Below are 26,451 nucleotides of genomic sequence, written 5' to 3' on the forward strand. Positions count from 1 at the left end.
GGCTGCCTCCAGGTGCAGATGGCCAGCCCCCCTCCTACCCTGTTGTCTGAAAGCCCCAGTCCTGCCTGGGCCATCTGTTGCGGGGACCCTCCTTCTCCCCTTTCCCTACCCCCCACCCTGCCCCTTCCGCACGTGCTGACCACCTGCTCCGAAGGCTGTGGCAGCTGAGAAGGCCTCCCACCCCCACCCCCAACCCCACCCCCCGGCTCCGCCACAACACACACACCACCTCCCAGCCTCCTGGCTCCCTCCACTCGGCTCCCAGCAACCTCGCTTTTGCTAATGGGCCTTAATGCCCCTGCCAGCTGCTTTGCCAAACCCACAGGATTGGGCGGGTGCGGGGGCACTTGGGCGGCCAGAACCGCTCCCTGGTCCCAGCCTGGCGCCCCCGCCCCCAAAGCTGAACCGATCGCGCACCAGGACGCCGGGGTCTGTTCATTCCCCCTCTCCTGGCAAAAGTGCCTCGTCACCGCTTCTGCCCGCCCCCGCTGGGCTGGGAGAACCGTGGGGTTAGCTGGAAGATTTGGGGATGAGAGACCGCGAGGCGCCTCCCGAAGCAAATCTTTCGGACGCGGAACTTAGGGGGATCTGAGGTCAGGGGTCACGGAGGGGAAGGGAGCCCACGCCTGGATGGACCTAGGGGAACGTGTCAGCGAGATTCACGTGCGTGCTCAGCCCAGGACTGGCCAGTGGGCGTGGCGGGGCGGTGGCCACACCGGAGGAGGCGGAGTCGTGATTGCGTATAGGCGTGGCCTGCTGGTCAAGGGGCGGGGTCTCTTTGCATATCCAGCAGGCGGCGGGGCTGGGGCGGGGAGCCGAAGCGGGAGGGGCGCTCCCCCGCCCCTGGAACGGAATCCTCCCGGGAGCGGAGCAGGCTAGCGAGCTTGCATCCCGCACCATACCCCTGCCCCCGGCCCCGGCCCGCGTCAGACCGAGCTGCCGCCGCCGCCACAGCAGCAGCAGCACTCGGGGATCCGGGCCCAGCCGGGGCCGCGGGAGGCGGGGGCGCCGGAGCCCTGGATGTCCCGCAGCGCGGCGGCCAGCGTGAGAAGGGCGGGAGAAGGGGGCTCGGGTCGGGGGCGGCGCCGCTGCTGATGTGGCGGAGGGTGGGAGGCGGCCGCGGCGCCCGGATGGAGAGAGGGTGCCAAGGCTGGGGAGGGTGGTCCTGGGTGGGGGTCCAGGAATCGGCTCCCCTCCAAGCCAGATCTTGGGAGACAGGGGTCTCGGGCACAGGCCTTGTCTTGTCAAGGCTCTGGAGATACGGATCCCAGACACAGACCTCCCCTTCAAAAAAATCAAGGACAGGGGGACAGATTCTAGGTACAACCCCCTAAGCAAGATTTTGGGGATGGGGTCTGGGACGCAACCTCCTTATGAAGTCAAGGCCTCTAAGAGGGGATTCCAGACCAGACGCAATCCTTAACCCCTACCGGCCTGAGGGGCTCTCTCACAGCAACCCTCTAGGCAAGGTCTTGAGAATGGGGTCCCCGGGCCCCCACAGCTTCCCCACCAAGCCAAGGCCCGGGGGGATTCCTGGCACAGTGCGTCCCCAGGCCTCAGAGGCGTCCGGGGCACAGCATCCCCCCATGCTTGGGCGGCGTCCCAGGAACAGACCCTTCTCAAAACAAGGTCTCTGTGCCTGGGACTCTATCCCCCCCAAGCCTGAATAAAATAAGGGGAATTTCAGGGAACCCCACACACAAAAAGACTTGGTCAAGGGTCCCAGGGCACAGGTCTCCTGGGCCACCCTCTTTGTCCCTGGGGCTGCCCAGCTGTCTGGGAGGGGCCCCACGCACAGACAATGCACCTCCTCCCCATCCGGTTCTGGCCCCCCAGGCTCCAGGATTCAGGCTGGGCCAGGGGGCGGCTCCCCAGGGACCTGGTGCAGCCCTGTCTGTCTGCAGCGTCTGCGGTGATGATGGCTTTGTGTGTGGTACCTGGGTGGAAGCGGGGAAGCAAGCGATGGGGAGGTGGCTAAGAGTGTGACCCTGTGTTTTTGTGACTGTGGTTGCCTGTGTGTGTATGTGTGTGAGCTGCAGCTGGTGACTCTGAGGAATCATGTGTTTCGTGCTTGTGGTTGTGTCCGATAGCATCTGTGATTGTGTCTCTGTATGTGACCCCAGCATTTGTGTGGCTGTGTATGTGTATATGACAGCTGCTCGCTCACTGTGCAGAACCCTATACTTTTCAGTCTGTCTGTGTTTGAGTGTGTGCATGGTTGTGACTATGTGGTTGTGTCTTTATGTCTTTTGTGACCCCATGTATGTACCTTGGTAACTCTAACTGGGTATGTGACACTGTATCTGTTGAGTACGGGGTTGGGCATGTGTGTGGCTGACTGAAGATGTGGGTGGAGTTGTGACTGTAAGTGGAGTTGTGTCTATGACTCTGTGTCCATGTGCAACTGTCCTAATGACTTCGAATGTTTGTGACTGTGTCTCTGATTTTATATGTGTGTCACACATGTGCTTGCATGACACACAACTGTGCCTGCAACTTTAGGTGTGTGACTGCCATTGTATGTGAAGTCACACTGTGCTTATGTGACAGGTTGTGTGCTGGCACTGTGACTTGTATGTTTGCGGTTGTGTGTTCAAAGCCACATCTGTGTGTGTGGCCGGGATTGTATAAATGACTACATCTAGGTCTGTGTGTTGATACTGATTCTGTGCAGTTATAGTTGTGTACCTGTGATTTGGGTTATGTATTTGACTTGGAGTCTGAAACCCTGACAGACTATTAATAGTGGGTTATTTCATTGCATGTGACTCAAACTATAGGTGTGTCTGTGTGTGGTGGCACCAGTGATTGTGTGTGTGTGGGGGGGGGATGTGTATGTGACTGTGGCTTCTGTATTTGTGTGTGACCTGCATGTCTGTGACGCTGGGTGACTCTATATATTTGTGTCTGTGTCATGGTCTGTAAGAGTGTGTGTCTGTAGCCGTGTGGCTGTTTGGGGTGGGTGGGTGGGTGTCCCTGTATACGCGCTGGGCGGCTTATGTTTGAATCTGTGTGATTTGGTGACAGAGTGACTGTCTCCTGATTCCACACATGACTCTATCCGGAACTGTGTCTTCTGTGTAAACGCAGCTATAAATGCTCTGTCTGGGTCACTGTATTTCTAAGCACATACCTGACTGTTTGCTTGTGTGTGTGTAATGGAAATTGTGTGCTGATGCCTCCGTGTGTGAGATATTATGTGTCTCTCCACATGGGGCTGTGATCGTATGTGGCCCCATACTTGTCGGTGTGACTTCCATGTTTGCAGGAAGAGAGACCGTGTGTTTCTCTGTGATGGTCTGACATGGTACAGCTGGGTGTGGGATGGCGGGTAACTGTGAGATAGGTACCATGACCGTGATATATGGCTGGGTAACGTGGACACTCATGCTGTGGGACTTCGCATACATGACCGTTTCTGAAATGCGTATGGCTGTGACTCTGAGCCGCTGACTGTCTGGCTGTGTCTGAGTGTGTCCGTCCTTGGGGAGAACTGTCTCTGGATGGTTGTATGCATGTCCCGAGTTTGTGTGCCCATTTCTTTCTAATGCCTGGGCCGTGGCCATCGGGGTCTGTGTGTGTGCTTGGGTATGGAGAACCGTCCATGTACGTGTGGCTGATACCGTGACCAGACGTGTGCCTCTACGCCTGGGACGTATGGCTGTGTGACAGTGTGTGACCAGAAAGGTGTGTTGGTGTGACTGATACAGTTGGGGTCGAGTGTCCTTGTGCAGCTGTGTGCCGGGCGACGATTAAACACATGTGGCTGTGGCTGGGTGTGACTCGGTATGACCAAATGTGTGTCGGTGTGTCTGCATGCATCCCTGACCAGATGTCAGCAGGCAGCAGGGGAGCTGTATGTGACAAGTGTGTGTGCCTCAGAGCTAATAGGTGACCTCCTGCGGGGTGTCATTCTACATGGGTGGGTCTGTAATGTGAGTATCTTGGTTGGGTGCCCGAGGAAACAACTGTCATTGGTTGGCCATGGGCTGCCCCAGTGGGTGTGCCCGGACCCAGCTCTTTGTAGATGGCAGAGAAAAGAGAAGTGACAAAATACCAGTTACTGATATGACCAGACGTTTGTGGCAGTGCCTGGGCAGCCTGGGACTCTACATACCTGTGGACAAATGGTCCGTAGCAGAGACTGTATGTCTGTGAACTTGGATGTGTAGCCAGGTATTTACAGTGGCTGTGACTGTTGACGTGTTTCTGCGTGATCCAGTGTGTGTCCCTGTGGTTGTCTCTGTGTGTAATTGTGCAGAGCTGTGACCAGGTTCTAGGGACAATTGGGGACCAGAGTTGCATGTACACATGTGACTGTATGTGTGTGTGCAGCCCTGGACATGTGTCTAGAGGGCAGGCCACCCCCTTCACACCATCCCCTTGGGTACAGACAGCCTCCTGAGGCCAGGACATCCCCAGCAGATGCTCCCGAAACACACCTACTCGTTCCTGGGCCCTTGCAACCAGGTGGCTGATTGCCTTAGTAACAGTTGCTATGACAACCAGGGCTCTCATCAGAGATCCTGAGATGAAGGGGGGTTGGCTGATGTCCAAAGAGGGGGTGAGGTAGGGGACTGTGCCCTATCCCAAGCCAGCTTCTCAACTTTTCCTCCCTCCCCTGGGCAGGGCGGACCCAGGAGGCCTGAGCAGCATCTGCCCCCTGCCCCCTGTGGGGCCCTGGGGCCCCCTGAAACCTCCAGGACGGAGCCAGGTGAGTGGCCAGCTGGGGACAGGGGGAAGGCTGAGTGACTGGGTGGGTCTGCCTCGCATAGCCAAAGGAACTGTCCCTGCGGTCACACAGGCTTAATCACACTCACAAGCGGACACCCCCAAATGACTTCCCGGCACACTCAGTGACCTCGTTCACAGACACACCCACCTAGACTAGGTCTCACACACACACACACACACACACACACACACACACACACACACACTTGGACACTCAGACACACACCAACATCCCCACACCCACAGGTTCACAGTCACACAAACATACAGACACAATCCTAGACAACAGCCAGACTCCCTCACAGGTGAGCACAGACACTCACCAGATACAGACTCAGGGACTCTCAAGGGATGCAAAAAACAGCTATACTTTTGCACACAGACACAGTCTCACAAATAACACTCAGCACTCTCATAGACAACAGCCACATTCTCACACCACCACACCCTCACAAATAACACTCACAAACACACTCTCAAAGATGACAACCTCATGTCCTCACACAGCCTCACAGATGCACGGTTGCATACAGACATACCCCCAGAACAACACTCACGGACCCACATTCTCTGCAACAACACCCACCTTATCTGACCCAGACACACCCTCACAAACAACAGCCACAGACACACAGCCTCACCACCAACAGCTGCACTCTTGGACAGATGTGGTATCTTGGGTAACTCTCACAGACACACACTGTCATGGGCAGTGGTCATCAAAGACAATAGCCACATCTTCACACAGACACACAGCTTCAAAGACAACAGTCACGGACACACCCTTTCAAAGACAGCAGCTTCATGCTCAAACACAGACCCATCCTCACAGGCAACATTCCCTGACACACACTCACCACCACTCTCACACATAGCTTACTCTTCGGCCATAAGCTTCAGGGACTTACACTCACAGATGACAGCCACACTCTTGGACACAGACAGCATTCACAGACACATACTCTCATCAACAACCATTCTCAGACCTGTGTCCTTCCGTACAGCCTTCACAGACAATAGGTGCATGCGCAGAACTAGACACCCTCACACACAACACTCAGGGACACACCAGGGAATTCCCTAGTGGTCCAGTGGTTGGGACTCCGCGCTTTCACTACCGAGGGCGCGGGTTCGATCCCTGGTCGGGGAACTAAGATCCTGCGAGCCGCACAGTGAGGCCAAAAAAAAAAAAAGGAACACACCAGCTGCACACTTGCTTGCACACACAGGCGGAGTCTCATCTGTTGGTGCTCTGTCCTAGGTGTCCCCTCACACTCCTCCTGGGACTCAGTATGGCTTCTCAGTCAGCAAAGGCTGTCTTAGTGACTGGCCACCACCTCCATCCCTACCTCTGACATCGCAGGTGCACGCCTCCCCAGGGGCCTCTGCCTTAGAACAGACACATTTGTCAGAGGGGCTGTATCTCAGAGTTGCAGAGACCCACCCCTGTCCCCAGCACCCTCTGACCTGGGCTCTGAACCGCAATCCCTGGACCTTCTGAGTCCCCCACATCGGACCCATGCAAGTCTCAACTCCTGTGCCCTCTGACCACCTCATCCCCTGACCTCGTACCCCTAAAACCCCTGACCTCGTGACCCCTGACTGCTATGCCCTCTAACCCCAATGTCCTCCACTGCCTTAACTTCCCATTACTTTGGATCATCATGCCTCTTGACTGTCACACCCCGAATCTCCAGACCCCTAAAAGCTGTGACTCACGACGCACACATCCCAGACCTCCCTGCCTCTTAGCCCCATGTCTTCTGAATCCCCACTGCCGACTCTCCCACTCCCCTGCCTTCCAGTTGCCCCCTTTGTCGGTATCCCCTAACTGCTGCTAGTCTATGTTCCCTGGATGTCATGTCCTCTGACCCAGTGACCCCCTAACCCTGTAGCCCTACTGCCATGTTATCTGACCCCTTGCTCCCTGAGCCCTATTTCCCCCCACCTTGAGCCCCATGCCTCTGACCCTTGACTCGCACTCCTGTCAGCAGACGGGGCGGGCACCATGAACAAGCTACGCCAGAGCCTGCGGCGGCGGAAACCAGCCTACGTGCCTGAGGCATCGCGCCCACACCAGTGGCAGGCGGACGAGGACGCGGTGCGCAAGGGCACGTGCAGCTTCCCGGTCAGGGTGAGTGGGCGGGGCTCGTGTGGGCGGGGCTGCGGCGGTGTGCGAGCTGTTCTCTGTGCGCGTGCGTGTCCCGTGTCTGTTGTCCGTTGCCCGGTGAGGTGGCTGAGACCCAAGAGACTTAACAGCCCCGAAGAACTGCGGATCCTGCAGAAGCAGGACCGCACCGCCTGAGTCCCTTAAAGTTGGGATTAGACACCAAGACCCATTCTCTTGTGCCAGGAAAATATTAGCTGGGGTTGGGGGGGGGGCGTCCCGCCTGGAGTCACGCTATTCTGTGGGAGCTCACAGATTCCAGGGGGGCACTGGGAGGTCACAAAAATTCTGTAGCATTTGCAAAGCCCTCTACTGTTAAGTGCGTTCTGGTTTAGACCACCACGACCCTTTACAACACACACGAAAATTTATAAGGGAGACAGCAGGATTCAGGTTCGATTCTCCACTCATTCCCTTCCTGGTTGGGTGACAACAGACGATGGTCACAGCGTCCCCCTCCCACCTTGTTTTCCCTTCCCCTAGAAGCGGACCTTGCGAGGGAGGGGCTGTTGGGAGGTGCAGGAAATGCTGGTGAGAGTGAGGAAGGGAAGGCAGCCAGTAAAGGGTGTCTTACTAAACTATAGCTGTGAGCAGCTGAGCTTGATGCCACTAGGGAACTGTGGGAAATCGAGCCATCCCACCCACGGGGTGAGGGAGCTCGGGCGTGTGTACCCCCGCTCCTATCAGTCATTGCCTGGGGCCAGTCCTCAGGCGCAGATGCAGATGCTGGCACTCAGAAGGACACCAGGGATGTGTTAAAGGCCAAGGATAGAGGCAGGGTGGGAATCATTACTCCATGCTGTGCTTCAGTTTTCTCACCTGTATATCTGGGATAAGAATGAGGTACCCAGACTTCCCTGGCAGTCCAGTGGTTAAGACTTTGTACTTCCACTGCAGGGTGGCATGGGTTCCATCCCTGGTAGGGGAACTAAGATCCCACAAGCCATGTGGCGCGGCCAAGAAAAAAAAAAAGGTCCCCACCTTGCAAAGTTGAGGTAAAGAGTAAATGAGTTGGGCTTCCTTGGTGGCGCAGTGGTTGAGAGTCCGCCTGCCAATGCAGGGGACATGGGTTCGTGCCCCGGTCCAGGAAGATCCCACATGCCGCGGAGCGGCTGGGCCCGTGAGCCATGGCCGCTGAGCCTGCGCGTCCAGAGCCTGTGCTCCGCAACGGGAGAGGCCACAACAGTGAGAGGCCCGCGCGCCGCAAAAAAAAAGTAAATGAGTTAATTCATGTGATGTGCTTAGGACATTGTGCGATGCCTCGCAGCGGCGCAGTGAGCACTAGGAATGATTGATTACTCTGCTTGTTTCATGCTCTCCCATCCCCTTCGCACCAAGTACCTGGGCCACGTGGAGGTGGAGGAGTCCCGGGGGATGCACGTGTGTGAAGATGCTGTGAAGAAGTTGAAGGCGGTGAGTGAGAGGCTGGGGCAGGGAGGGGGCAAGGTCAGAGCAGAAGAGCCAGCCCTGACCACACCCTTGTCCTCCTCCTCCACTCCAGATGGGCCGGAAGTCTGTGAAGTCTGTCCTGTGGGTGTCAGCCGATGGGCTCCGGGTGGTAGATGACAAGACCAAGGTAGGGGGCCCGTGGGCCTGGGAGTGGGCACCAGTGGGCCCCTCTCCTCACCCTGCTCGAATGGGGCTAGGGACGCCTTCTCACGCACCTCTAGGACGTCCCTCCCTCAGGGACCTTCTAGACTCAGCCGTGGGTTCCTGTAACATGTCGGCACCTCACAGTCGTAATTCAGGATTGAGTCCTGTGGCTGTTTGGGAACTAGCGTGGATTGTGGGTGAGAGCACAGACCGTAGAGCAGCCGCCTCAGCTCGCATCCCAGCTCACCCACTTACCAGCCGGGTGACCCTGGGCATGAGGGGCATGAGATTTAACCCTTCCGTGCCTCGCTTGCCTCATCTGCAAAAATGGGGATACAAATGGACCCAACCATTCAATGAGAAAGTATATGCAAATAGTTTAAAACTATGCCTGGTACAGCAGAAGTGTTCCGATCAACGAATGTTAGCTGTTATGTGTTTATTGTCCATCTACCTGGGCCGGGATCGGGTATCTGTTTGCTCACCATTGAATTCCCTGCCCCTAGCACAGACACTGCCCAAGGACACAGCCAGCGCACGAAGACAGTTAGGTGAATGACTGAACAGGATTGACACCCTCCAGCAAGCTTTGCCTGACTCCCGTCCAACTTGGGTCAGGCACGTCTTCTTGCTCCGGAAAGGCCCTGAGCCTCCCCGATCCCAGCCCTGAGCCCCCTGCCTGTGCCTCCCTCATTACAGCGTGGCTGTGACTCTGGCCAGTCTCCATCTGGTGATGAGTCTGATTCCTGCACTAAACTGGGAGCCCCATGTGAGCAGGGCCCACAGCTGTTTCAACAAGGGCAGGATCCCCACCCCGTTCAGGACAGGATATAGAGCAGACACAAAGGGAATATGAAGTGAATACATGAAAAACAGTACACATGCCTTTCCTGGCCTCCCTGGTGCCTCCCAGGACCTGCTGGTAGACCAGACCATTGAAAAGGTCTCCTTCTGTGCTCCTGACCGCAACCTGGACAAGGCTTTCTCCTATATCTGCCGTGATGGGACCACCCGCCGCTGGATCTGCCACTGTTTCCTGGCGCTCAAGGACTCCGTGAGTATCACCAAAGCCCAAAGCCAGCTGACTGTCTCCCATGCCCTGGTGTCCCACGCCCAACCCCAGCCCGCTGTGTGGTGTCAGGTGAGTCACTCCCCTTACCTCTCCTCTCCATGACCTCATCTGGAAAAGGGAGTGTATTCACAGCCCATAACTCAGAGGATTATTGTGAGACTTGAGGGGGTTGACACAGAGTATTTGGAACAATGCCTGGCATATAGGAAGCACTCAGGAAGACATTAGTTCTCATCATCCTCCTTGTTATCGGTAGTTCTTCATGTTTCTCTAACTTTTCTCATTGAGGAGCATGTAACATGCGCGGATGGCCCAGGCACAGCTCCGTGAATTTTTGCTTATTTTTAAACCTCACCCAAGTCAAGCTGTAGTTTCCTGCCCCCAGCAGCCCCCTTGGGCCCTTCTGAAACAACACCCCCCAGGGTACCCGCTCGTCCTTCAGAGTCGATTCATTTTGCCTGTCGTTCTTTATATTTTGGGGGGGAGGGGGGCGTCAAGATCCCCTCTGAGGATCTGATGAAAGAGACAAATGGACTGTCTTCTGAGAAGCACTCTCACAGGATTCTGAGGCTTGCGACAGAAAACCCTCAGATACCAGTGATTTCGGTGAAATAGGAATTTGTGTTTCATGTGAAAGACATCCCCAGGCAGGCAGCACAGCGTTGGTGTGACTCCTCTCCACTCAAGGGCCATGGCTCGTTGCTATGCTGGAGTATGGGTTCCACTCCATGATCCAAGATGAATGTGCGTGCTCCAGCCTTCACATCTTCATCCCAACTACGTAAAGGAGGGAGGCATGAAGAGGGGCACACCCTCTGCTCTTTGGGGAGGTGTATATTGGCCTTTTGTGACCTACTGGCCTTTAGTGACCAGCTTCTTTCACGTAGCATAATGTTTTCAAGGTTCATCCATGTCGTAGCATCGTATCAGTACTTGCTCCCTTTATATGGCTGGATAATATTCCTATGGATATACCACATTTTGGATATACCGTATTTTGCTTACTTATCCATCCATTGATGGACATTGGGTTGTTTCCACCTTTGAGCTATTATGAACAGTGCTTCTCTGGACATTTATATGCAAGTATTTGTTTGAATACCTGTTTTTAATTCTTCTGGGTATATACCTGGGAGTGGAATTGCTGGGTCATATAGTATGTTTAAGTTTTTGAGTAATTGCCAAGTTGTTTTCCTTGGTGGCGACACCACTTTACATTCCCACTTGCAATGTATGAGGGTTCCAATTTCTCCACATCCTTGCCAACACTTTTTTTTTATTCTAGCCATCCTGTAGGTGTGAGTGGTATCTCATTGTGGTTTTGACTTGTATGTTGCTAATGACTAATGATGTGGAGCATCTTTTCCTGTGCTTATTGGCCATTTGTATATCTTTTCTAGAGAAGTATCTATTCAAATCCTGTACCCATTTTTAATTGGGTTGTTTGTCTTTTTACCGTTAAGTTGTAAGAGCTCTTTATATATTCTGGATACTAGATGCTTATCAGTTACGTGATTTGCAAAACTTTTCCCCCATTCTGTGGGTTGTCTTTTCACTTTCCCTTTTTTTTGGCCCCGTGGCATGTGGGATCCTAGTTCCCCGACCAGGGATTGAACCTGCGCCCCCTGCATTGCAAGCACAGGCTCTTAACCACTGCACTGCCAGGGAAGCCCCATCTTTTCGCTTTCTTGATAGTGTCCTTTGATGTGCAAATGTACACATTTTGATGAAGTTCAATTTATCAATTTTTTTTGTTATTTCTGCTTTTGGTGTCATATCTAAGAATTCATTGCCAAATCCAGGGTTGTAGAGACTTACCTCATGTCTCATTCTAAGAGTTTTATAGTTTTAGCTCTTATATTTAGGTCTCTGATACATTTTGAGTTAATTTTTGTAAATGGTGTGAGGTAAGAGTCCACCTTCATTTTTTTTTCACGTGCATACTGTATCCAGTTGTTCTAGCACCACTTGATAAAGAGACTATTCTTCCTTCACTGAATGGCCTTGGCACCTTATTGAAAATCAATTGACCATAGATGTGTGGGTCTATGTCTGAGCTCTCAGTTATGTTTCGTTGGTCTATATGTCTCTCCTTATGCTAGTACCACACTGTTTTTTTTGTTTGTTTTATTTATTTATTTGTTTGTTTTTGGCTGCGTTGGGTCTTCGTTGCTGCGCGCGGGCTTTCTGTGGTTGCGGTGAGTGGGGGCAACTCTTTGTTGCGGTGCTCAGGCTTCTCATTGCGGTGGCTTCTCTTTGCTGCGGAGCACGGGCTCTAGGCGCACGGGCTTCAGTAGTTGTGGCACGCGGGCTCAGTAGTTGTGGTCCGTGGGCGCTAGAGCGCAGGCTCAGTAGTTGTGGCACACGGGCTCAGTTGCTCCGCAGCATGTGGGTTCTTCCCAGACCAAGGCTTGAACCCGTGTCCCCTGCACTGGCAGGCAGATTCTTAACCACTGTGCCACCAGGGAAGTCCTGTGAGTTTTTCACAAATGTCCTTTATAAGGTTGAGGAAGTTCCCTTCTATTCCAACTTTGTTGAGTGTTTTATCATGAAAGGGTGCTGGATTTTGTCAAATGCCTTTTCTGTGAGAATCGAGATGATCATGTGGGGATTTTTCTTCATTCTATTAATGTGGTTGATTGATTTTCATATGTTAAACCAACTTTGCATTCCTGGAATAAATCTCACTTGATTCTTTTAATATTCTGCTGGGTTCAGATTGCTAGCATTTTGTTGAGGATTTTTGTCCCCAAGTTCAACTTTAAGAGGTGGCTGAGCATCTTGTTTAGGGAACAGAAGTCAGACATACCTCATTAGAATCCCAACTCTGCCAGTCACTCGTTATAATGGGCATGTTGACTGAACCTTAATTTCTTCATCTGTCAAATGGGTTCATAAGATTGTCCACCTCCTGGCACTGTTGTGAGGATTCCATAAAAGGATGCAAATCAGGGCTCAGCCCGGGGCTACACAAGATTTCCGCTGACACATATGTGAGTTTCCCTGTGCCTGGCTTTGTGCTGCATGCCTTGCATATATTTGTTCACCTAATTCCTGCAACAACCCTGTGAAGTGGGTGCTGTTAGAGCCCCCATTTTACAAATGAGGAGAGTTGGGTACTGGGAAGTGATTTTCTTCAGATCGCATAGCTGGGAAGTGGGAAGCCAGCATCAATCCCAGGCTCTCTGGCCTTGGCGTCTCTCAAGTAGGCACTCAAGAAACAGAGGTTGTTGTTTTTAACCCCAATACTTTACTACAAAATATTTTCAAGCATGTAGCAATGTCGAAAGACTTGCACAGTCACCAGTCACCTGGACACCCCCCACCCAGATCCTGCCATTAACATTTGTCTGGGCTTACTATATCACTTATCTCTCCATCTTATTTTTGGATGCATTTCAAAGTCGCAGACATCAGAATACTTCCCCCAGACACTTCAGCATGCATACTATTAAGCAGAATTCATATTTGTCTCCAGCTCTTTTTCTTTTGAAGCGAAATACATGCTGACCACAAACCTTAAGTGTACATTTGCTGGGTTTTGACAACTGTATACACGTGTATAACCCAACCCCCCCATCAAGATCTAGAACATTGCCACCACCCCAGACTGTCCCCTCAAACTCCTTCTCAGTCAGTCCCTATGCCCACCCCTAAGAAACAACCACCGTTCTGAAGTTTCTCACCATAGATTAGTTTTGCCCATTCTGTAACTTCATGTAAGTGGACCCACCCAGGGATTTCCCTGGCAGCCCAGGGAAGACTTCACCTTCCAATGTCGGGGAGTGTGGGTTTGATCCCTGGTTGGGGAGTTGGGATCCCGCATGCCTTGCGGCCAAAAAACCAAACCATAAAACAGAGGCAATATTGTGGCAAATTCAATAAAGACTTTTAAAAAAATGGTCCATATCAAAAAAAATCTTAAAAAAAAAATGGAGCCATACGGTACTACACTCTTGTCTCTGTCTTTTGTCCCTCATTTTGCAGATGTGCACTGAGGCCCAGAGAGGTGAAGGGACTCAGCCGGAGTCACCCAGCATCCAGCCGCTGGACCCCGGGGCTCCCGGCGTCCGGTCTGCACTGCACAACGTCGCTAATCCTGCCCCAACCTCTTCCCACAGGGCGAGAGGCTGAGCCACGCAGTGGGGTGTGCGTTTGCGGCCTGCCTAGAGCGGAAACAGCGGCGGGAGAAGGAGTGCGGAGTCACGGCTGCCTTTGATGCCAGCCGCACCAGCTTCGCCCGGGAGGGCTCCTTCCGCCTGTCTGGGGGTGGGCGGCCGGCTGAGAGAGAGGCTGCTGACAAAAAGAAAGGTGGGCGCTGCCCGGAGGGCGGGGCGGGGCGGGGCTGGGCACCGAATGGTCCCAGGGTGGGGCCAAGGGATCCAGATTGGGGGAGAGCTGCAGAGGTAGGTACAGGGGCTCTACAGTTTACAAAGCAAAAGGGAAACACACACACACAAAACCCAAAACAACAAAATTTTTTAAAATTAATGTATTTTATTTTTGGCTGTGTTGGGTCTTCATTGCTGTGCACCGGCTTTCCCCTAGTTGTGGAAAGCGGGGGCTACTCTTCGCCGTGGTGCGCGCGCTTCTCATTGCAGTGGCTTCTCTTGCTGCGGAGCACAGGCTCTAGGTGCATGGGCTTCAGTAGTTGTGGCTCGTGGGCTCTAGAGCGCAGGCTCAGTAGTTGTGGCACATGGGCTCAGTAGTTGTGGCACACGGGCTCAGAAGTTGTGGCTCGTGGGCTCTAGAGCACAGGCTCGGTAGTTGTGGTGCATGGGCTCAGTAGTTGTGGCACACGGGCTCAGTAGTTGTGGCTTGTGGGCTCTAGAGCGCAGGCTCAGTAGTTGTGGCGCATGGGCTTAGTTGCTCTGCGGCATGTGGGATCTTCCTGGACCAGGGCTCGAACCCGTGTCCCCTTATTGGCAGGCGGATTCTTAACCACTGCACCACCAGGGAAGCCCCCCCCACCCCGATTTTTTTAAGTAAAAAATACAAAGCAAAGCACCAACCACAAAGTTTGGTTACAGTTTATAAAGTGTACTTCAGTTTAAGGAGTCCTCTGGGCAATATTCTGTTGGCCACAAATCCCAGCAAAGCTCACCGAGAGCTTTATTATCTGCTAACCCAGGGATGTTCCCAGGCTTTTCAAACTGTGTATCCACCCTGTTAATGGGTTGTGAAGTCAGCTTGCTGGGTTGTGGTTAGCATTTTAAGAAATGAAATGGAAAAGAATAGAAAATATCAGAGTAATTGAATGTAGTAAGGGTAAGTATAGTTCAATGTACTTTTATGTCAGTATATCTGTGTGTGTGTGTGTATGTGTGTGTATGGAACGGGTTACCATGTTAATGGTATTTCTTATTCTGGGTTGCCATCATGAAAGTTTGAAAAATACCTGGTGAACTCTAACATTCTAGGTCAAAGGCAAATAGTTTATAAGTTCTCAAACCGTGGTTTTTAAACTTACGTGTATTGTGTGCTGAGTCAAAATGTAATTTTTAATTTTATTTTACTTTTTTTAACTGTTTCTAGTTTTTACATTTTTGGAAAACACTGCTTAGAATTTACAAAGAATCCTGAATTGGGATTCAGGATAAAGGAGACTGAAGAGATTTGACAAATATTAATAAATGTAACGTGCGATACTGAATTGAATCATGGATATTGTATATATAGATACATATTCAACATTCAATTCAATATATATATATTGAATATATGTATATAAAATATATACATTGAAAAATATATATATATATGAACATCCATAAAGGACCTGAGTAGACCAGTTGGGGAAATTAGAATGTGGACTGTAGACTAGCTAACAGTATCATATCCATGTTAAACTTCCCAAGTAAGAAGTTGTCCTGTGGTTCAGTAGGAGGCTGTCCTTGTTCTTAGGTACATGCTGAAGGTTTTAGGGTTGGGTAAGCTGTCTGCAGCTTACTCTTTTTTTTTTTCTTGTTGTTTATATGTATTTATATTTATATTTTATATACAGTAGTGTGCATCCGTTAGTCCCCAGCTCCTAATTTATCCCCGCTCCCTTTTCCCCTTTGGTAACCGTAAATTTGTTTTCTATGCCTGTGAGTCTATTTCTGTTTTGTGAATAAGTTCATTTGTATCTTTTTTTTAGATTCCACATATAAGTGATATCACATGATATTTGTCTTTCTCTTTCTGACTTACTTCACTTAGTATGATGATCTCCACGTCCATCCATGTTGCTGCAAATGGCATTATTTCATTCTTTTTTATGGCTGGGTAGTATTCCGTTGTATATATATATTACCACATCTTCTTTATCCATTCATCTATTGATGGACATTTAGGTTGTTTCCATGCCTTGTTTATTGTATGCAACGTACTCTTAAATCATACTGAAAAAAGATTATGGAAGGAGAGACAGATCAAATACTGTAACAAGTTAACACTTGTTAAGAGTTAACAAGGGTAACAAGTTAACACAAGAGAACATGTGTGCTCCTTGTTCCATTATTACATCTTTTCTGTAAGTTTAAAATATTTCTAGCTAAAAAGTTTAGGAAAACAAGTTTTTATCACTTGCTAGAATATTAGCGTTTACAACATATGTTTTTCTTGGTAAACTATGTGACCATTTACAAACCTCTTGACAAAGTTAAGGAGTTCACAGCTTACAAAATATTTTGCTGTTTACATCATCTATTAGAATTTATAAAGAATTTTATTATTGGTAAAGCAGATTACAAAGTATAGTTAACGGAGGGCTTAAGTACATATATTTTTTTTAGTGAAAACCTGTCTTATATATATATTTATTTATTTATTTTGTTGCACTGGGCCTTAGTTGTGGCAGGCGCGCTCCTTAGTTGTGGTATGTGACTCTTAGTTGCGGCATGCATGCGGGATCTCGTTCCCTCACCAGCGATCGAACCCAGGCCCTCTACAGTAGGAGTGCGGAGTCTTAACCACTGCACCACCAGGGAAGTCCCTATATGATATTTTATTGTTTGCCAAAGAACACACTGAGTACACTGAGTTTACTATTTATATGGGATGTTCAAATTTACAAAGAATGTCATATGCTTTAGAGTTTGCAAAGGATTTTGCTGTTTCCAAAGGATATTATACGTTCCAGGTACTTTGCATTGTAGAAAGCACTTGAGAGCCTGCACCGCAAAAATGAGAGTTTACAAAGTGTGGTATATGATTTGCCGAACACGTGACAGTGTTTTGCCGATGATGCGCTGATTCACAGTCTCAAGGCACCGCACGTTCACAAAGAGGTCTCTTCAGTTCAGGAGTTACGGAGCAGTGCACTTTCCACAAAGTTGTTTACCAAGATTTTGTGGGATTCCAGAGCGTTGAACATTCACTGCCTCAACTGACCCTCTCGGGAGACCTGGGAAGGCAGCTGAGGGATGTTTATCCCAGGTTTAGTTGGGGAAACTGGAGCCCGGAGAGGGGAGGAGACTTCCTGAAGCCCAAGGTGGTGGGGGGCAGAGGTGGTTTCCCAGTTCCAACGTGTCCCGGGCTGTTTCCACTGCCCCCAGCCTGGCCTGGGTAAGAGCCTCACCGCCCCCTCATGGAAGGTGGGAGAAGCGCTGGGCACCCTCCCTGCCCTCTCTGGGCCTGAGTTTAACCTCACTAGCATTCAGGCTGCGGCTCAGGTGACGCCTTGATGGGAGGATGGCTGTGTGTTTGTGTATTGGCAGGGGTGGGGAGACCCTGCCATTGAAGAGCCCGCTTCTTATGCTGAGTGGGGAGACCAGGTACCTGCAGAGGACTGAGAACAGTCCCAGAGGGGAGGGAGCCCAGGCTGAGGGGCTGAAACAATCTGGAAAACTCCTCAGAGGAAGAAGTATGCCAAGCTGGGTCTAGAACAATGGGTAGCAACTGGAGGAAGGGAGGAGGTACTTGAGGTGGGAAGAATGGTGGGAGGTGACAGAGAGCAGAGCAGATGGAATGATGGAGGAAGACAGCATGATGTGGAGAGACCAGGCCAGAGGGAGAGACAGGTTAGCGCAGTCATCTGGAACTCAGACTCTGGAGTCAGCCTGCCCCTTCCTTCACACTATGGCTCAGGCAAGTCACTTCCCATTTCTGGGCCTCAGTTTCCACATCTGTAAAATGGGGATAATGACAATATCAACCTCACTGGGTGGTTGTGAGGACTGAATGAGTTAATACTTTCAAGGCACTTGGAACAATGCCTGATACCTTGGTCATGCACCCAAAAAGTGTTTGTTAAATTAATTAGAAAGGGAGACAGAAGGCCTCAGAGGGAGAAATAGCAGAAGCAGCAGAGGAAGATGGATGGGGGACAGAAAGCTTGAGACACACAGAGGGTCAGGGTGGGTGACGACTCCCCCACGGGCCTCCTGGGGAAAGTGGTCCTGGCTTGGGTGGGGAGGAGCGACATTTGGGGGCACTGACCAGCCTGTCTTGAGGGCAGGGCACATTGGGTGAGGAAGGCAGCATTGGAAAACAATCAAGGGGTCTGGGTAGGAGAGGCCTCCAATGCCAAGGTGAGCTATCTAACCACCTGTCTCACCCATGTCTCCAGCAGAGGCAGCAGCTGCCCCAAGTGCGGCTCCTGGCCCTGCCCAGCCTGGGCACGTGTCCCCAACACCGGCCACCACATCCCCTGGCGAGAAGGGTGAGGCGGGCACCCCAGTGGCTGCAGGCACCACTGCGGCTGCCATCCCCCGGCGCCATGCCCCCTTGGAGCAGCTGGTTCGCCAGGGCTCCTTCCGTGGGTTCCCGGCGCTCAGCCAGAAGAACTCACCTTTCAAACGGCAGCTGAGCCTACGGCTGAATGAGCTGCCATCCACGCTGCAGCGCCGCACTGACTTCCAGGTGAAGGGCACAGGTGAGCCTGGGGCTCAGCAGGAGGGAACATCGGGATCAATGCCACTGTCTGTTGTAAGCAAGATAGAGAAGAGGTGGTACACACCATGATTTTGTTTTTTAACATCTTTATTGGAGTATAATTGCTTTACATTGTTGTGTTAGTTTCTGCTGTATAACAAAGTGAATCAGCTATATGTATACATATATCCCCATATCCCCTCCCTCTTGCATCTCCCTCCCACCCTCCCTATCCCACCACTCTAGGTGGTCACAAAGCACCGAGCTGATCTCCCTGTGCTATGCGGCTGCTTCCCACTAGCTATCTGTTTTACATTTGGTAGTGTATATATGTCCATGCCACTCTCTCACTTCGTCCCAGCTTAACCTTCCCCCTCCCCATGTCCTCAAGTCCATCCTCTACGTCTGTGTCTTTATTCCTGTCTTGCCCCTAGGTTCTTCAGAACCATTTTTTTTTTTTTTTAGATTTCATATATATGTTAGCATATGGTATTTGTTTTTCTCTTTCTGACTTACTTCACTCTGTATGATAGACTCTGGGTCTATCCACCTCACTACAAATAACTCAATTTCGTTTCCTTTTATGGTTGAGTAATATTCCATTGTATATATATGTGCCACATCTTCTTTATCCATTCATCTGTCGATGGACACTTAGGTCACACCATGATTAATTAGCACTGCCTGCCACAGGCAAAGGAGAGGAGCAACATGTGATCAATTAGCAATGTCTGCCATCAGTCTGGGAGAGGAGAGAGGTAGTGTAAGCTGTGATCGATTAGCAATGTCTGCTCCAGGCAAGGGATAGCAAAAAAGTGGTGTAACTCACGATCAGTTAGTACTGTCTGCTGTAGTTAGGGACATGAGAGCAGTGGCATATGTCATGATTGATTAGCAAGACGTCCATGGGCAAGGGAGAGGAGAGAAGCTGCCCATATGCCATGTTTTTGCTCAAGAGGAGACTGAGGCACCATAGGCTAATGCTCCCTCCAAGCTTTTGGCCAGTAGAGCCATGAGATCTGGCCAGGTCAAGGATCCAGGTTCAGAGGAAAGAAGAATTGTGATTAACAATGTCTGCCTAGGGCAGGGAGAATAGAGTGATGACAGACATCATGATCTCCTTACAGTGTCTGACTTGAGCAAGAGAAAAGAGCGAGGTGGCACACCACATGACTGATTAGCAAAGTTTGCCATGGGCAAGCGAGAAGAGAGAGCAGGAGTATTATGTTTTGCCCAAGAGATGACTCTCAGAATTTGGCTTATGGAAACATGAGGTGAAGGGCACAAGTGAGCATGGGGATCATGGGGTCAGGGTGCATAGTGATGGATTCGTGATGTGGCTTCTGGGTAAAGGATTGTGCAGAGGCAGCACCCATCATCACCGATTAGCCATGTCTTCGAGGGAAGATGGAATTGCAAGGACCAGTCCTTTCTTTCAGCATTTGGCCAGTAGAGCCACAGGGCTCTACTGGTGAGGGGTAAGGTGAGCAAAGAGTTCAATGGGAGAAAAGCATCATGTTTGATTACTAATGTCTGCCATGGACCGGGAAAAGGAGAGAGATGGCATAGGTTGTGATTTAAAAATGTATGCCATGGGAAAAAGGGAGGAGAGAGGTGGCATGGAACTATGGTTTGCCCGAGGGAGACAGGCAGGAGAGCTGCCTTTCCTCCCAGCTGTCAGTGAAGTCATGTGGTCTGGCCGGCTCTCCTGCTTCCATATGCCAAATCCGAGACACCTACCCCTTGTGGCCCTGGGGACTGGTGTGGGAGGTGTTGATCTGTATCCAGGAGGCCGGGCTACTGCAAAAGGTGACTGCTGAGCAGATGCCAACGCTCGCTGAGAATGACGCATGCTCACTCCATGTCGTGCAGCACCCCAGGTACTGCACGCGCCCTCAGATCTGCTGTCCTCATTAAGTAACCTGCCATTAAGCACACCCCCAGGGCTGCCACACCTGATCCCTGAGAGGTGGCAGGCACCCCAGACTTCATTTAGGAGCCTCGCGTGCCTGTAGCCAGTTGCCCACTTGCTTGGATGTAACTTGCCGCACAAAAATTTCATGGACTCACGCAGATGTCCCACTCCACTGCGGGTGTCACACACACTTAGTCACACACTTAGTCATGGGCAATCAAAAATCACACACACTCGGAAGTTGCAGGACCAGGTGTTACCATTACACACACTTAGAAAGCACGTATCCAATACAAACTACTGTATATAAAATTGGTAAACGACAAGGCCCTACTGTATAGCAGGGAACTATATTCAATATCCTGTAATAAACCATAAAGGAAAAGAATATGAAAAAGAATATATATATATATATGTATAACTGAATCACTTTGCCGTACACCTGAATCTAACACAACATTGTAAACCAACTATATTTCAATAAAAAAGAAGGAAAGAAAGCACATATCCAGGTGTCCCATTCAGAGATCACACACACAGATTAACACACGCTCACGAACGACACACCTGGATTCACACAAACTTGTGTGAATCACAAGTCACATAGGCTAATTCATGCCGAATTCCGTACATCACGCAGGCAGATTGGCTCACGCTGGGGAATCACAGTCGGATGCCACAACCTGGATTTCAGTCACACTCAGATGCCACCCCCCAGAAGCTGCACACCCATTTGGACCAACAGGCACAGTCATCATAGAAATGACCTGGAAGCCACCTACTGTCCCACCTGGGCAGCCCCACGTCACACCTGCTGACTCCTACAGCTAGTTTCTTTCTGACGCTCATAGGAGCATCACACACACTCCCTTGGAGATAGCCGCTCGCTGAGCTGTCACAGGCACTTGTCACACGCCACACTTGACGGTCCTCTTGTTTATTTGGATGGTGCCTTTTCTCATCCTAAGCCCTCACGAGGCCACCACACCTGCTCAGCGTGTCCTGTCTTGCAGGCACAGGTGCATCTCTGCCCTCATGACATATGTTATGGGCCAGGCCTGGTGGGGCCCCACTTCCGCACTCAGAGCAAGACAGATGATCCCCAGAGTGACCAGCAGCGCGGGGAATATCCATTCTGACTAGTCGGTGCTCTTGTCATACGTGTGGTTGAACATTTTTAATTTATTTTTTTGGCCGCGCCACGCGGCCTGTGGAATCTTGGTCCCCTGACCAGAGATTGAACCCGGGCTCTGGCAGTGAAAGCACCAAGTCCTAACCACTGGACCGCCCAGGGAATTCCCTGAACATATTTTAAAATTAATGTATATTGTCAAGCATTTAAAATATTTCTTCTGGTTTGCGGCTACATACAGCTCTTGAGGTCCTCCTTGGGTTGGGATCCCCGTGACTGCCATCAGATGTCACACGCTACTTGGCTGTCATACCACTCAGATGCCGCACACACACACGTGTGCGCAGTTACCACTTTTGTGGCCGTGGCCACTTAGTTACTGCAGAGTGGACCCACCAACCCACATACCTTGTGAGGGCCACCTGCGGGGATGGGGTCAAGGGCAGAGCCTGGGCCTGTTCGTTGACCTCCACCCTTCCCTGACTTCCCAGTGCCTGAGATGGAACCTCCCAATGCCAGTGACAGCGACAGCATCAGCGCCCTGTGTACACAGATCAGCTCATCTTTTGCCAGTGCTGGAGCGCCAGCACCAGGGCCACCGCCAGCCTCAACAGGTAAACTCAGCCCTTCTCTTGGGGCAGATGCCCTGCAGTGCCCCTCCTGCATCCCCCTGCTCCTTTCAGGGCTACTGCAGAGACTCTGGGAATCTGGGAATCCCACAGGCTTAGAACCATGGATCATCTTAGAACCACGGGGTTGTCTCAGAGCCGCGGGTTCATCCTAGAACCACGAGATAACATAAGAATTATGGGGTCACCTTAGAACCACGGAATCAGTTTTTAAACCTTGCTGTCTTAGAACCATAAAATCTAGAAACCTACAGCCTTTGAATCACAAGATATTAGAACCTAACAGATTTGGAGCCAGGAAACCTTGGAATCTTACAACCTTAAAAGAGTGCTCTCTGAGAAAACAGTGCCAAGGAATCACCTTAGAGCCACGTGCTTATCCTAAACACGTGGAAGCACCTTGGAATTACAAACAATGTAAATTTAGAACTCTAGAATCTTAGAAAACACAAACTTAAAAACGCTGAAACTTACCCACTATGTTAGAAGAGTACACTCTGAGGAAGATCCATGCAATCTTAGAATCTTAGCCTCCTAAGACAATACAGTGTCAAAATATTAGAGCCAAGGGTGATATTAAAACATATTTAGTAACAGGTTTGCTACTGACCAATCAGAAGGGAAGCCGGCCTGGGTGATTGTCAGTCGTGCCTAGACTTTTCATCTTAGGACCTTAGAATCTCAGAAGTGAATTTTCGTAGCACTGCATGACCTGTGGTCCAGGATGGTCAAGCCATTTGCCCAAAGCCCATGCAGCTAATGAAGAGCAGAGCTGGGTGCAAGGCGGCAAGGCAGCCCGGTCCAGAGTCTGATCCCCAGCCTGGGGTTCTCTCTGCTGCAGCCCATGCCCCCTAACTGCCCCTCTCCTCTCTCCAGGGACTTCTGCCTGGGGTGAGCCCTCCGCGCCCCCTGCAGCTGCCTTCCAGCCTGGGCACAAGCGGACCCCTTCGGAGGCCGAGAGGTGGCTGGAGGAGGTGTCCCAGGTGGCAAAGGCGCAGCAGCAGGCAGCCTCGGTGCCTGCCGTGCCCCCCAGCCTGCAGCCCTTCCCCGCCCCCGTGGGGCCCTTCGACGCCGCGCCTGCCCAGGTGGCCGTGTTCCTGCCGCCTCCACACATGCAGCCCCCTTTTGTGCCCGCCTACCCGGGCTTGGGCTACCCGCCCATGCCCCGCGTGCCCGTGGTGGGCATCACACCCTCACAGATGGTGGCCAACGCCTTCTGCTCAGCCGCCCAGCTCCAGCCCCAGCCTGCCACCCTGATTGGGAAAGCTGGGGCCTTCCCCCCCCCAGCAGCACCCAGCGCCCCTGGGGGCCAGGCCCGTCCTCGCCCCAATGGGGCGCCCTGGCCCCCAGAGCCGGCGCCCGCCCCGGCCCCTGAGTTGGACCCCTTTGAGGCCCAGTGGGCAGCGTTAGAAGGCAAACCTGCTGTAGAGAAGCCTTCCAACCCCTTCTCGGGCGACCTGCAGAAGACCTTCGAGATTGAACTGTAGCCCGAGTCACCCCATCATCTCCAGGAGCCCCCACACCTGGGAGTGGAGGCCCAACCTCTCCCCAGTCCTGCTCCCTGGGGCTGCACCCTCCTGACGACCTCTCTAACCCTTCTCTCGACCACCTCCCACGACCAGTACAGAACCGACATTGTGACGCCCAGGTTGCGATAGGATGGAATTCAGGGACGGACCCAGCCTGGCTAAGGGACCCATTTCTCTGCCAGACTTAGGCTGGCATGGCCCCCTCTCCCCGGAACCCAGACCCAGGGGGATGGCCACAATCCCACCGAGTGCCCTCGGTTCCAGCTGTATTTCCCAGTTTCTGTTGTTGACCTTCTACCTTCCAGTATTGGGTGGGATGGAGGAGGGATGCCCACCTGGGGGCCCTCCTCGGCCCCAAACGAGTGCCCACCCCAAGTTTGGTCATTCCCCCCCGCCCCCATACACAGCACAAACAAAGGGCTTCCTTCTGCCCACCTGCTGCGTTCACTGCCAATGCTGTGCTCACCCCTACCACCCCTCCCCTCCCCTTGGGGGCCCACATGTTCTTTGGGCCAGGGTCTCATGGGGGTAGGGGGCCAAGTTGGGGGCCCAGGAGGCAGGTAGGGGGGAAGGGGAAGGGGAAGAAGATGCTCAGTTACCTCACGTCGGTGCCCGCTGGGGAGGGGTCCGGGAAGAAGGAAGGGGGTGCCTGGCGGGTACTTTTCTATCTTTTATTTCCAGATTTTTTTGTATCTAAACTTGCAGATTTGTATTATACAAGGACAGCCAATAAAGGAAGAATATAATGGTGCCCCTCTAGAAGGCAGGGTGTGTGTGCAGCGGGGATGGTGTGGAGACAGAGCCTTTCCTCCTGAGTCATCTCCTAAAACCAGAGGGAGTAAAAAGGGTCTCCCTGCATATTCACCTCTGAGTCGTAGCATGGGAGCAGGTAACACTGACCCAGCACTCAAGAAGTGGGTTATTAATGGGTACCCCAAATTAATCACTCCATTTCTGATTCTTATAGATTTTGAAACAAGGAATTAAAAAAACATATAATCTGCTGCTAATAACTTCAGTATTAAAATTTTAAATAATTACGTTTGGAGTAGCATATCTTCGAGCTGGCGAATTCACGTTTCAGCAACTGCATTTTCCATAACTTAGGCCAAAGTGTCATCTGACGTGGCAGCCCGTTTTTAAGTCTCTCTGTTGTTTCTTGGGTTCCTTGATACCATCTACAAAGTTATATATTTTAAAATATATAATATATAAATTATATGTTTAATTCTTTATGGCTCTCTAAAATGATGAGATTGGTTTCATGAAACCCAATATTATATCCCCATTTGACAGATCAGGAAGTTGAGTCACTTACCCAAGGTCACACATCTGATTAGTGGGGGAGCTGGGATTCAAGCCCAGCTTCTGGTCGACCTCAAGGCCAGTCACTGAACCACCAGGCTCTGAGGGAACAAGCCTAGGGTCTGCCCTCAAGGGTTTACATTACAGCCCGTCAACCGGCTGGATCCTGGACTAGGGGACCTGTGACAGATGGCTCGCCAGGGCAGCAAGGGGGTCCCCAGGGCCTCTCACTGTTGTGGCCTCTCCCGCTGCGGAGCACAGGCTCTGGACGCGCAGGCCCAGCGGCCATGGCTCACGGGCCCAGCCGCTCCGCGGCACATGGGATCCTCCCAGACCGGGGCTCGAACCCAGGTCCCCTGCACCTGCAGGCGGACTCTCAACCACTGTGCCACCAGGGAAGCCCGAGCCACGCTTTCTTAATCCAAGCCCTTGCAGATGTCATTTCCTCTGCCTGAAACACCCATTCCGGACACTGCACCTTTTCCCGGAAGAATGCTACTCATTCCTTTTTTTTTTTTTTTTGTATTGCAGTTTGCATTATTTTCCCCCAATAATAGAATGTCCTGGATGCCATTTCATACAGATGAGTCACATATAGATCTGTGTCACCTCTCTTTTAACACTTCATAGGATGCTACTCATTCTTCAGGCCTCAGCTCAAATATCTCCCCTTCTTAGAAGTGGAGCCTCTTCCAAGGCCCCGCCCCCATCCAATCCTTTCAAAGCTCTATGACCCATCGGGCTGAGTCAGGAGCCCTCTGCTCCGCTTGGATCCCACAGGGCCCTGTACTTCCCGCATACCGGCCCTAACTCCTCTGTTTCCCCCAGCCCAGGCCTGGCCATTCTGGGCGGTCACTATCTGGCCCCCCACTGGACTGTGAGTGAGGGGTGGGTCTGGGGCTGTCACTTTGGTGTTCAGGCACAAGGCCAGAGAAGAGGCAATCTCAGCAATTCACCGCTACAAACCGCTGGCGAGTGAGAGGGTCAGAAAAGGCCTAGGACTTGGAGATGATTCGAACTACTGGACTGATGGAGCAACAGGCCACGCAGCACACAGAACGTCAGGGACAGAGTCAAGACCGTCTTCCACGCCAGAGGCTGACCTTTACACACCACCATTCTTCGCTGTGCCCAGAGCAGTCTTTCTCAGACACCCTCCGTGCCCATCCCACCCCCACCCCCCCACACACACGCACACCAATCCCTGGGCCCGCGGAGCTCCACGGATCCCTTATCTCCCGAGGACCTCCCACGGACTACTCTTAGCCAGTTTCCCCATCTTCCCTCCCACGCCCGATGGAAACTCGCTTCGCTCTTCACGGCGCTTCCCTCTCCACAGAGACCATGGATCTGGGATTAACCTCCCACTCTCACTTCCCCCAAGCTTCGGCTCTCTCAGAATACACCCGAGGACGCGGAGTTAACGTACCAGCCCAACCCAGTGGCCTCGTCCCAACTAACGCCACGTGATGCACTCCCCCCGCCCCCTCCCCCTCCCCCCCCCCCCGAGGGCTTGCTT

The 26,451-nt window shown here is 51.8% G+C and overlaps 1 protein-coding gene across 4 annotated transcripts; it reads left to right on the plus strand.

The window, feature by feature from the left end:
- The first annotated feature begins 646 nt into the window (after positions 1–646).
- On the plus strand, positions 647–24,652 carry NUMBL (NUMB like endocytic adaptor protein). Of its 4 annotated transcripts, none has more exons than XM_060000308.1 (10): positions 647–663; positions 4,630–4,714; positions 6,729–6,868; positions 8,240–8,314; positions 8,403–8,477; positions 9,408–9,548; positions 13,688–13,877; positions 18,118–18,423; positions 21,961–22,083; positions 22,975–24,651. In XM_060000308.1, the coding sequence occupies exons 3-10, from the start codon at positions 6,743–6,745 to the stop codon at positions 23,583–23,585; spliced, it is 1,647 nt and encodes a 548-aa protein (XP_059856291.1). In that variant the 5' UTR covers positions 647–663; positions 4,630–4,714; positions 6,729–6,742; the 3' UTR covers positions 23,586–24,651. The 4 variants fall into 4 exon arrangements, with proteins under 4 accessions (XP_059856291.1, XP_059856289.1, XP_059856290.1 ...); XM_060000306.1 differs by lacking the exon at positions 647–663 and adding an exon at positions 823–1,044 and having other exon boundaries at positions 22,975–24,652; XM_060000307.1 differs by lacking the exon at positions 647–663 and adding an exon at positions 823–1,044 and having other exon boundaries at positions 18,121–18,423; positions 22,975–24,652.
- Positions 24,653–26,451: the final 1,799 nt, after the last annotated feature.

Source organism: Delphinus delphis, chromosome 20 (genome assembly GCF_949987515.2).
Source record: "Delphinus delphis chromosome 20, mDelDel1.2, whole genome shotgun sequence".
In the NCBI taxonomy this organism is placed as follows: Eukaryota; Metazoa; Chordata; class Mammalia; order Artiodactyla; family Delphinidae; genus Delphinus; species Delphinus delphis.

Bases quoted from the DNA above. Each gene is read 5' to 3' on its own strand.
- NUMBL (XM_060000306.1), top strand. From the start codon at position 1,021: ATGTCCCGCAGCGCGGCGGCCAGC. The intron at 4,715-6,728 runs GTGAGTGGCCAG...TCCTGTCAGCAG, and splicing joins AACCTCCAGGACGGAGCCAG to ACGGGGCGGGCACCATGAAC. The intron at 8,478-9,407 runs GTAGGGGGCCCG...GGTGCCTCCCAG, and splicing joins TGGTAGATGACAAGACCAAG to GACCTGCTGGTAGACCAGAC.